At 45.1% G+C, this 12,334-nt stretch overlaps 1 protein-coding gene across 2 annotated transcripts; it reads left to right on the top strand.

The window, feature by feature from the left end:
* The first annotated feature begins 2,310 nt into the window (after positions 1-2,310).
* Positions 2,311-9,091, top strand: LOC143156439 (myosin regulatory light chain 2, smooth muscle minor isoform-like). Of its 2 annotated transcripts, none has more exons than XM_076329896.1 (4): positions 2,311-2,374; positions 3,646-3,844; positions 4,013-4,174; positions 8,298-9,091. In XM_076329896.1, the coding sequence occupies exons 2-4, from the start codon at positions 3,661-3,663 to the stop codon at positions 8,468-8,470; spliced, it is 519 nt and encodes a 172-aa protein (XP_076186011.1). In that variant the 5' UTR covers positions 2,311-2,374; positions 3,646-3,660; the 3' UTR covers positions 8,471-9,091. The 2 variants fall into 2 exon arrangements, with proteins under 2 accessions (XP_076186011.1, XP_076186010.1); XM_076329895.1 differs by having other exon boundaries at positions 2,331-2,403.
* Positions 9,092-12,334: the final 3,243 nt, after the last annotated feature.

The raw sequence follows: 12,334 nt of genomic DNA on the forward strand, positions 1-12,334 counted from the left end.
TAGCGCCAGTTTGGCAGACATCTGCAACAAAACATTAGGAAAGATCAACTGAGCATTAATATCATTAAACCTTCCCATCCCCGTTATCATTTCCGCGGTAACCCCATAGAGGGGATCCCCCTGCGTTTGATGCTGTGCCGCAGCACCTGCCGCCCGCCGTGACCACTCCGACCCCCATAACAAATACTGCGTAGGTGACAATAAAAGCCGCATAAGGTTTTGGCAGTCAGCAGGGCACATCAGGTCAGCCGAAAAGATCCAAATTACAATTTGACGCGAAGCTTCTGATTTTATCCCATACTGGGACACAGTGTTTTTTGCTTGCTGTAGGATTTTCCAATCATGAGGCGCCCACTTATTGCCGTTATTCTCTTGCAACACAGGAGAAGCACTCGCCCCCAAGCTGGATGCCACTTGCCACTGCCCATCCAGAATAGCGTCTCTAGCCACTTGGCTCCAGCGTCCGGGCTGAACCGTCGTTGGTGGCCCAGAGAAGCAAGGGGGTAGGGATCCCCCTGACGCCCCGGACAGGTGCTCCATTCCTCCCCTCTGGGCTGTAATTGTTAAGTCCTGCAACTGTTGCACCACCTTCTTCAGGAGCTCACCCTCGTCGTCCGCGGGCTCACCTTGAGGTGGAGCAGTTGGCGTGGGAGGGGTTGCCGGTTCGGGCCATCCCTCTCCTGTTGCCTGTCGCTCTTCCCCCGCGGTCGCCCCAGGTGAAAGGGGGACCCCTTTACCGCTAGTTTCTGCGTCTTTGCAGTCCGTAAGCGGAGGGTAGGTCTTATGCGGTTCAGAAGCGCCGTCGCCCCCTAGAACGCTATGCTTGACTTCCAAGGCAGTTTGTTTGGGGGTGCCCGACATACCTCGGACCGCAGACAGCCCAAAGAACCGAGACAGTCCAGGTTCTGTATTCTTCGGTTTATCAGGCAAGGGTTCTGGGGCTAGCATTTGAGCGGCCGCACAAGCCACCTCTCTTTCAGCTTTCATGGCCTTTAAAGTCTCTAACACAGACCTCCACAGTTCCCGTACTGTTTTAATCTCCTTCTCTGACTTTTCATCCCCCGTGATGGTTTGCTCCCACATAGTATTGCCAAGCTCTCGCCACTCAAGGACGAAAAAAATAGTATGACTGTCCTTAAAATGTCCCCAACGTTGTCCTAATTTAATCAACTTACATAGTTGCTTTACCGTTGTCTCAATCCCTCTCTTTGAGAGGATACTTGCGAGCAACGTCGCTGCCACCTCTATTTCCATAGTAGCGGTTGCTTCCCTGGGAGGCAGTTGGCCAGACTACTCCGTTATCTATCCCCTCCGATCATCGGGATAGTACGACTCCCAGCCGCTAGTTTCCCGCTCCCCTTCTCTCGCTGCTCTTACCGCAGTCTCGAAGAGGCGTGCCAAACCATCCTCTGCTACCAGATGTCGGAGTTCACCCGGATCGGCATTGACGGCGGAGCGGGAGTTGCGATTCCGGAGTAACGACAGATCCCAATATGAGTATGGTCATTCTCCTTTATTCATGCTTATAACAGGGCTTATATAGTTATCTACTATAGGCACGCGCTCCATAACAACCTATGATTGGTTAACTACAGCTGTACACGTGCTCAATAATAAGCTATGAATGGGTTAAAGTTACTGTCCACGCGCTTATTGCTTCTACTTGATTGGCGGTTGGCAGCAAAACATGTTAGTCGCTTACTTCCCCTCCTCCCGGATACAGTTCCGCTTCGGTCGTTTACCTGGCCCGGTTGTTCTTTGTTCTGTCCGGGGAAGGGCGGTCAGCCTGCTGTGTTAGCATGTCCTAGTTACTTCTCGAAACATGGGTTGCTCAGCGATAGCAGATCATGGCCTTGCTGGATCAGCCATTCTTCCACACCCCCTGACCTCAGACACGCGTTTTTAAGGCGTCCCGGATTCATCCTTCCTCATCGACTTGCTGGGCTCTCCCCCGCCGAGCACCCTCAGCCTCAGGGCCCGCCTCCGGAGCGGCGGCGGCTGCCAGCGGGGGCTCCCTCCCTTCCCCGCCGCCCGGCACCTGCAGGCGGCGCCCAGGGCCGAGCACCGGTGGAGGCGACTTCCCCCGGGCTGCGCCAACGCTGCCGGAGTGGGGGGGAGAAGCGGTTGCGGGGACGTCCCAATCCAGTCGCCCCGGGGAAGGGGGAGCTGCGATCGCCAGCGGAAAAGGCCTCCTTGCCGTTTCGCTGCCCTCCGCCGCCTTTCCCGCCGCCACCCGGTGTCGGCCCGCTGCTCGTCCCCACCTGCCGCTCAGGAGGGCGATGGTTTCTCCGGGAAGCACCGGGGCTGCTGCTGCCGCCGCCGCTTCCTCCCTTCCGTGTCTGTCTCGTACCGGGTCCCCGCAGCGATCGTTGGGGTGAGGCTGGGAGGGTCCGGGTGCTGCCGGTGAGGAGGTGTTTGGGGGCGTTCGGAGGTGTTTGGGGACGGGAACGGGCTGTGGAGAGAGTGACCGTTGGGAGACGCGTTCGAACCAGCGAGCGTTGGTGGCGGCCGTTGGGGTAGCTGCTGCTGAGGAGAAGCGATGGCGCCGGGCCGCCCGCCCCCCCCCGCCCTCGCCGCTGGTTGAGGCTGAGGCTCCGGCAGCCACGGACGTGGCTGCCGGAGCCTCAGCCTCAACCGGCGGCAAGGTCGAGAGGGCCCCCCCGGCGCCATCGCCGGTGGCGTCTCTTCATGGGGAGGGTAAGAGCTCTTCGACCTTCTGCGCCCTTGAAGCCGAGGGCGGGATGCCGCTTTTGAAGAGAGATCAGCCTTCCTCCGGGGCTGCCAGGTTGTTTTCAGGTCGCAGCCTTCTGTGGTTAAAGCTGAAAGGGGCTGCGTGTAGGTTTCCCCCATCCATCCCTCCCACCTACCCTAAAGGACAAATGCAGTCTCCCTCGGTTCATTTTATAAAATCTTAAAGCTTGCTCCGCAGCACTGCATGATGGAAACCTTAGCCAGCTTAGCAACAGGTAAATTAAATGACAGTGGTAGCGATGAAATGGACCAAAGTGTGGCCATTGCGCTGCATTGTTCAGACCCAAGCTCAGTTAGCCTGAGCGTTACAGGTGAAGACACCTTTTTCTGAGCAGTTTTTCTAGGGAGACGAGCAAAAGCAGTGTGAGTTGGTTGCTTTCCCTTTTTGCTTAAAGGAGTAGGCAGCAGAAGTCAGTTTTCAGGTATGGCAGACCTGTAGTATATTTCAGGTAAAATAAAATGCATAAACGTAAATGGAGGTCAGGCAGAACTTATCCATATCCATACAGAGCTCTTTCACAGGCTTAACGACAGCTCTCAAAACCTCACTTTGCTCTTTTAGACTTGAGACTAGTCCGAGTTCCCTGCTTGCAGGTGCATGTATCAAGAAGGGATCCCAGACAAAAGCTGTCCCTTTGAAGACTAAAATTCAAGTTTAACTTACGTCTTCTTTTAGTGACTTTTTTTAATTTAGGAGTCTGTCTTTCATTTGTTCGTATTTTCTGCTTCTCTTTTTCCCTTCTTGATTAGGGAAATATGTTTTGATGAGAGGAAATGCAAGTGTGTTAGAGGTGTTTTCTATCTGTGAACTTAAAAAAAAAACTGTACTAAGGTTTAATGTTAAAGTCCTAACTCTGATCTTGCTGTATTTACCTTATTTACTTCTCTCCCTAGTGTCCGAAAATCAACATGTCTAGCAAAAAGGCAAAGACGAAGACCACCAAGAAGCGCCCTCAGCGTGCCACTTCCAATGTATTTGCAATGTTTGATCAGTCGCAGATTCAAGAATTCAAGGAGGCCTTCAACATGATTGACCAGAACAGGGATGGCTTCATTGACAAAGAGGACTTGCACGATATGCTCGCCTCCCTTGGTAATGTCACTTTTCTGTTTACGGTTGCCAAGCAAATTTGTGCTGTTAAAATTAAAATACTGAGTTTGGGATAGCTTATGAGAGGTGTCTCAGTTTGTATTACGTTGTTCAGATCACTTTTTCTTTTAGTTTGAAAGCTAAATCAAATATGAATCCCTTTATTTGTAGGAAAGAATCCAACGGATGAATACCTAGATGCCATGATGAATGAGGCTCCAGGCCCCATAAACTTCACTATGTTCCTCACAATGTTTGGCGAGAAGCTAAATGGCACCGATCCGGAAGACGTAATCAGGAATGCTTTTGCTTGCTTTGATGAAGAAGCAACAGGTATGTGGGTGAAAGTCAGCCGCTTGGTGGTGGGGGGGATACTTTTATGTTGTTTATTTGGGCTTCTAAATAGTACGCTGATTTTTGCACCTTTATACATCAAGTATGACACAGTAATCCTTCTAGATGGCATATGCTACCAAGTAATGAGAATTTGACTTATTACTGAGTGAGAGTAAAAACTGTCTGGCTGCTCTGTGTGAGTACTGAGGACTAGTAGTAATGTTCTTCTGTGAGGCTTTGGAGAAGAGTGTTTTAACTGGGCAGCGTGTATGTTCCTATAAGTGCAAAATAAGATGCATTTGCTCTAAGAAGATGAGGAATTCAAATTGGTAGTATGTGATTTTCTATGGCGTTGAAAAGGTGACGGATGTGAAATCTGTAATACAACTGAGTTTGTCCTCCCTCTGCAGTAGATGAGATGCATCTGAATTCTTCGATGTTTTTAGTATTTCAAGACAGGCTGTCCAGACTACATAAACTCTTTTGAACCGTCATCTTGCGTAGCGTATGTTACAGCTCTGATGACAAATGCCATGTGTCATGCCCTCAACCCGCAGCTCGGTTTGCTTTCAGGTTGCAGGAAGGGCTGTAGCCTTAATGATCTAAAGATAAAAACCGGGTGGGGTCTATAACGCAGAAATGACAGATTGGGCTGACTTGCATAGCAAGATGGGGGGAAAGAGGAAAATGCAGAGCTCAGTTTTACTGTATCAGTCTTTCAAGGTTGCGCCTGTAATCTTGAGGTTAGAGTTTATGCTTTTATTTATTTATTCACGTAGGCTAAGATTCCAGAGAAGTGTGTAGCAACCAGGGATGAATCCTTAGGGCAATTCTGCGGAATTACAGAATATCAGCGCTTTGACGTGTTGTGAACATGTCTTACTAGTGCGTGCTGAAATTATGTAGCCTCTGTACTAGAGATGTCACTGCACCTGTAACTTTCCTCACAACTGTCCACCACAATATTTCAGTCTAACCTGTGGATATGTGCTCTGAACCTTTCAAAGGATATTATTCCATTTCAAACAGCTATTTTCAGTCTGTGTATTTTTAGCACCTTTTGCCTTTTCAAAGAGCATCCCCTTCCTGCTGAGGTGTAGGTAAACAGGCTTTCTGTTGGTAAGGCCTTTTCAAATGTTAATTGACTTCCTCCCTCTCAAGGGAAATCTCTTTACCATCTCCTAGAGAAGGAAGTTTTGTTAGTAGGTTAATTATTTTCTCTCCACAGGTAGTCTGACTCACTGTGCTACAGGTTTTTTTCGTGTGCTCCAAAACAAGAGCCTGTGAATTACAGTATAAAGAAAACGATTGTGCTACCAGTTCTTTTGAACAGTAACCTTCTATGTCTATGTAAACAATAAGTTACTAGTTCAGGCCCCCATGTACTGATAAGATTGATTTTATTATCTTTCAGCTCTGTGTGGTAAATGTTTTAGTCTAGTCCTAGGATGATTGAGGATAATGGTTCCACAGTCTTTTTTGTGTCTTACGCCATCCTCAAATTTTAACCAGGAAACATGTTAGATAGTTATGCTGTTTTATTGATTTTTGATTCATAATAGTCAAAATGCAGTCTTCAAAATAACGTATGATGTATTTGTAGAACCCATGTTATGTTTGCCTTTTATTCATTTTTTCTCAGATTTGGCTTCTGATTAGTTTGTTCCTTCTAAAAATGAACAAAAGCATTTCCAGCTATATCAAACCTTTTTCTTTTTTTTTTTTTTCTCCACTTCATAATCTCCACATGCGTGTGTGTTACAGTCCTGATCTTCTAGCCCTACATCGGTGTAGTTCTTTTGAAAGAGAATAATACAAATCAGATCCTCTTGATGAGGATAAGCTAGTTGTACTTGTTGGTTTTTAGTTACATTTCCTATATTGCCAATCTAGTTGGGTATATTGCTTCAGCATTACTATCGTATGTAGTACTATGAAATTAGTATAAAAGTGATGTCTGGCTGCATTTGGTGTATCTTTTGTCTGCTCTTTGATCCTGCATTGTCGTCTGTTTTGTGCTGTCTGCCACAGGCTGAATCTTAAATTTTGCTTCATGAATTTGTTACTCCCCATCTACATTGAAGCTGTGTGCAAGGGAGAGCGGGAGTACTGTTTGCTTTACAATTCGGTGCTGCTAAAACTTTTAGTGTATTCCTAGTCTGGCAACCTAGTTCAGTGTTTAAACACCTAGCTGTTCAGACAGAAGCAATTAAGTCCTTGAGGCTAAACTTGCAGCACCAAAGGCCTTGCATTCTTTGAATACTAATCCTTATGTCATCTCTCATCACTACTTGGTCTCTGTAGGACTGCAGAAACAGCCTAATCTGTTTAGCTGGTTTTTCCCCTTCTTTACGCATATCTGTCGGAGTTTACCGGTGTCGACGGCGGAGCGGGAGTGCGAATCCGGAGTAATGATGGATCTCAATATGAGTATGGTCATTCTCCTCTATTCATACTTATAACAAGGCTTATATAGTTATCTACTATGGACACACACTACCTGCAGCTTGCAGATAGGTTACAGCCTTGTGTTCACGCGCATCTATGCTCTAGCAGATTGGCCCGTTCTTTCTGATCATGCGAAATGCCTTCATGGTCTTTATCTTGTTTTTCTCCTTCCAGCTGCACATTCCTTTCTCCGTTGTTTTCTGCTTAAGTGCCTTGTCATGCCAGGTGGTACAGTGTTTGCTCATTAAAATCAAACTCAGGAATGTCCGTTAGTGAGATTCCCATCCCCACACACATCTGCAAAGAGACAACTCCAAAATTTGACCCGATTAAGATGGGCCTGGGTAACTGAACGTTCTCCCCGTTTTTAAAGTAGAATATTGCTGTTAGCCTTCTTCGTTTGGAGTCGATAGTCAAGAACTTGTCTACACTGGGATATGATGCTGTTTTAATTAGCATATGTTGAAACACGGGTTTTTTTCCCTTCCCTGCAGCATGATAATTTGTCATGCTCATTGACTGCCTTTTGGTCCCCTGATTCCCTGTTTGGTTTTGTCTCTCTAATGAACTCTGTTTGCTTAAGTTATTCAACTCTCTTTCCAAAGCAGAACTTTTTTTTTTTTAATCACATTCTAATTGAATCTACATCAGTTGATGTGGGTGTCTACATATGATTTCCAGCTGGTCTGCACAGTTTACATATCTTTTTTTTTTTAACATACTTCTACCTCCTCTGTTCCATTATTGATATTTCTCCAACTCATTTCTTTCTCAAATGAAGCAACTGTTGTGCATTTAAAGGCATGGTAGGTCTTACTTCAACATTAAGCAGTTTCTGCATTCTTCTGTCTACCATTTGTTACGCGCATTCCTTTTTTCATCTCTAAACTTTCCTGGAATTATTTGGCAACTGGTGGTTCTGCCCATCTATTGAAATTGAATTAACAGAACATACTTAGCAACTGCTCATTTTTATATCTTTGTTAATTTTCTCCAAAATCTTCTGCTAATATTTTAGCATAAAATAAATAACTTAATATATCCTACCTTTTTTTGACTAGCTTCTCCACCCCTACCTCTCCACAGTAGACATTCTTCCTCCCTCCTGAGTTAACTTGCTCAATCCTGTCTGAAAGTCTTTTCTGTTATAAACTTTTTCCCTGGACGCTTGCCAGCAGTTCACTGTATCCATGTAAACCCCCTCCAGCAACAGTATTGTGCAGCAGTGAAGAGCCAACCAGTGGTTATTTAGTCCCCAGAGGAAACTAGTTTATAGAGGATGTGCAAATATATCTAATTAAAGTCAAGAAAAATATAATTCAATTAAGAGACAGCTTGTGTAATGAAGACTAGCAGTGACAGAAACTTGTTTTTCCACTTTAAGCTGTTGAAGATCAGTAGATGGAAATAGGTGTTATTAGATCACAGCAGACCAGGCCGCTTTTCAAAAATCTGTATGAAATGCATCAAACTTCCCTGCCTTCCCCTTTGCATTCAAGGAATTTCTTTAGAATTCAATTAAGAAAGTATTTTGGGCTCTTGGTGCAAATGCATATATTATGTGCTGTATTAGTTAATCGCACGTCTGTTGGTATGTCTGTCTTACTGCTTTGCAAGGCTCGGCTAAGAAACAGCTTCCCTTTTGTGTTTCTCTCTGTACGACTCATTCTAGGGTTCATTCAGGAAGACTACCTGCGAGAGCTGCTGACGACAATGGGAGACAGGTTCACAGACGAAGAGGTAGATGAGCTGTACAGAGAGGCACCCATCGACAAAAAGGGGAATTTCAACTACATTGAATTCACGCGCATCCTGAAACACGGAGCAAAAGACAAGGATGACTGAGCAAATCCCTGGATACCTGCAGATAGCTGCTTTTTTTTTTTTTTGTCCCCCCATTAATTTTATTTCTCAGGATCTGTTTTTTCTTTTTTTCTTGTTGGGACCTTTTTGCATACACTTTTAGCATTCCAGCTTTTTCCTCTGTGGACTCTGGGGCTGCTCAGACACACCTGCACCTTTGTAATAAGAGTGGAAATGGGCAGGGAGAGAGGACAGCTTACAGTGATAGAGGTTTAGGGACAAAGATCCGTGAGTGTGGAGGCCCAGGTAAAAATGTCAGTGCCACTCATCCTAGCTAGATTAGTTTTACATTTTTAATGGTAACTTTTCAAATAAAACACTGCTATATTAAGTACATCATTGAAATTTTCATGCTAGAAGTGGACTGTTTAATCATATCTCTAAATATTTTTGCAACTGTATGCAGTCGTATTGTTACCTATTTTTGCCTTAAAAATGAAGCATAAGTCACTTAAGCATACTGATGTTTGTACTTCAGCGACTGAGTACTTCACTTACTACTGTGAGCATATACAATGAAGAAATTCCCATCCTTCAAATGTTAGTACATTGTAAATTAATGATTTCTGTCCAAGACTTGCACATTAAACATTTTAAATCTTATGGATGTAATTGAGGGGGTATTTTACCACCTTAGCGCCTTCATTTCTTGACACTGAGTACTACTTAATACTGCTTTTTAAAAACTTGCATGGTAAATCCTAGTGTTTTCTTAAAAAAGAGGTACCACGTGTGAGTAGAATGCTTGAATGATGCCTCTTACCAGATCTGCAGGACTGACAATATGGAATTCATTACATTTCATTGCAACCATTTATTTTTTTCTTTCTTTTCTCTTCCCATCTTTTTTCAAAGCACAGTGAGAATGGGTCTGGATGAAGAAGGAAGGTGTGCTGCCTCTGTCCTTGTCTTCTATCTGAAAATGTTATTCTTGCTTTCCAAATGGAACAATATACAGTATATTTTTAAGAGCTTCTGCTGAGAGTGGTGCTTTGGGTGTGTGAGAAGGAGGCAGTCCTTTTTGTTCCGTTTCTCATAATTATATCCTCTAGCTCTTGTGGTATGGAATGCATAGCAGATTTGCTACAGTACTCTGAAGCAACTTTGCCATAATCTGAATACTTGTGGTTCTGTTTTTTTGGTCTTGAGAGAAAGGGTGATCAGAGCTGCTTCTGTCACTTCTAGGAATTACAGTTATCCCTTCAGAATTTAGGTTGCAAAATTAACAAATGTCATTTGGCTGGGAGCGTTTTGCTGTTTCTTGGTAGGCTGCTATTGCAAACTGAACTTTTAATAAATTTCATTAGAGGACAGTGGTTATTTGTTTTAGAAATACACTGTTCTTTCATGAATAACCTACTGGGACTGTCGTCTTTTGAGAAGGACAACGCCATAAAAATCGTTCACTGGTACCTGTAAGAAAAAGCTCTGAAGCTTCTGCTCTACTTCAGTCCCGGTTAGCTTTGCGAAAGAACGGGAACTGTGCGAACATATAAAGGATCACAGGATGCCAACAGTAGGCCTGGGAGAAGAGTATGGAAGGTGCTGAAAAACAGAGAGGGGGAAAAGGGTTCAAAACGCTGTCGGAGAAGACGGAAGAAGACATCCAAATGCTTCAAAAATAAGTTTTCTCTCAGTTGCTGCTTTTTTTGCTGAAAATATTTACAGTTAGAGGGGGCAGAGATAAAAACTCGAAGAACTCCTCTTGTGATCTATCAGCGAAACCGATTTCGCCGTGTCTGAAGGAGGCGAAGTCGGCCAGGTCCTCGCCAGCCCACCAGCTGAGGCCAGCCTCCCTCCTCCCCTCCGCACCGCAGGCACGCCTGCAGCGGCCGCCTGGCTTTCCTTCAATTGAAGGGAGCGGGCTGGGAACTTGAGGCCAGTATCCAGAGCCATCAGTAGGTGGCATTACAGCTCCTAGCACTCACTTCGCTGAAGGGCAAATGGCTCGCAACACGGCTTTTTTTTGTTGTTTTTTTTGAGCCCCGCAGAGCTCATCTGGTGCAGCACACGGGGGAAAATACGGTCGGTTCCCACAGAAGCTCCGCTCCTACCACAACAAGGACTAACGCTGTCGGGATTTTTCAAATTGCAGCTTTCGTGTGCACTGAATTGTGGCTCTTTAATCAAATTCATTCATTACAGAAGAGAGTAAAAAGAGGTATCTGCAAGCCGCTGTTAGAGTCATGTATGTGCAAACACACATGTGGTGTATGTTTGAAAAAGATTGGGTTTCAAAAGGACTTAAGGCCTGCCTTGTAACGCAAACCAGACTCCCTGCTCCCACGTTTCATTTCTTGGTATCTCAGTAAGCGCTCTTGTTGTTTTGTAAGATTAGCTTTGAAAAACCACCCCAAATTCAAATTCACATGTTTGCATAACTTTGCGTACATATGAAAGACTAAAACCTGTGATATAAACTAAACTGTTGAGGCTCGGAGTGCGGCAGCTGGTATTTATCTATAGCAATAAATGCCAATTGTTAGACGCTGGTTCTTGCTTATGGGCCAGGGCTATGTTGCTGTATAGCAACGCCTATAAGCCGTTTGGTCTTGTGATGATGAACTGTAATTCACTAATGTTCTTAGCCTTGCCTTTGGGAGAACCTTTTGTTTTACCCTCTCAAGTTTAATGGCATCTAATGCTCTGATACAAACATGTCAGGGAGACTGATAAAAGCGGACTTTTGGTGGGTAATTCAGAGGCCTGGGATTTCTCTTGCAAAGAAATTTTAAACCCCCGCTCACCTCTGATGCAGAAGGTGCCTTAAAGTCTGTGTCTGTCTGCAACCAGTAACACTGGTTTTATAGAGTAACTGCAGTTCTCAGTCCTGGCAAAATCAGCGTCAGTAAGAGCCACGCAGAATCTCCAAGTGTTCTTACTGAAGTGGGTCAGCAGAACATGAGGGCGTTTATGGTGGGATGTCTCTCCGTTTTTTTTTCTTTATCTTTTTTTTATTAATTCAGTTGTTTTGTAGCTAGGCCACTTGAGTGGAGGGCTGGGACAATGTGGCCTTGAATCCTCTCAGCTAGAAGAGAGAATTAAAAGTAGGTCTGCAACATTCGGGCTGAATGTTAAACCACTGAACAATTGAACAAGGGAGGGTGGAACCATCACAAGCAGCTGTGTTTCTTATTGTGCTTTTTTCTTTTTGGCAAATGAAGGTGCTTAGGCAATGATCCCAGCAGAAGGGATTAAAGAGATCAATTCTACCTGAAGAAAGATTTTCCTGCTCTTCAAGGTGAAGTTCCCAAAAGCAATGATTCACGCATGGGGCTGGTATGCTTGTTTCCTGTGGTTGCGGAGGCAACAGAGCTGAACCCTAAATGAGTTTTAGCTTATAAACTGTTTCCTCTCCAGGGCTGTTTGTGAGAAGCAGTGCCTCACCAGGGAACTGTCTCGCACATCCTGTATCTGGCCTAACACCCCCCCACACGCTCCCCGTCAGTGTAGGTAATAACTTGTAAAGGTTGTCACTGCCCTCACTCTGCTTTAACGTTGTGCGCTGTAAGCTGCTGTGGCTCAGCACCTGATTATCCTTGAGCAACTGGGCTCTCTCTGTACCGGGGGCAGTCATTTTGTAAGCTGTGCTGTCCGTACTCGTGAATTACAGCCCTAACTCCTGTGGAAAGAGCAGTGGTGACTCCTTCCCTTCAGTATTTCTCGTTGATGAAATTCAGCAGATCCTTACTCAGTACGCTTGTTTTAATAGTTACTAATTTTAGTGCCTAACTCCCCTAGATGAGGAGAGAGCAGCATCTGTCAATCTGGCAGGCATGCCTCACTGTGAATAGTACCAAGAACGTCAAGCATTCTTCCCTGGCATCCAGGTACCAAGTAGTGGAT

The sequence above is a fragment of the Aptenodytes patagonicus genome, chromosome 2 (genome assembly GCF_965638725.1).
Source record: "Aptenodytes patagonicus chromosome 2, bAptPat1.pri.cur, whole genome shotgun sequence".
Lineage (NCBI taxonomy): Eukaryota > Metazoa > Chordata > Aves > Sphenisciformes > Spheniscidae > Aptenodytes > Aptenodytes patagonicus.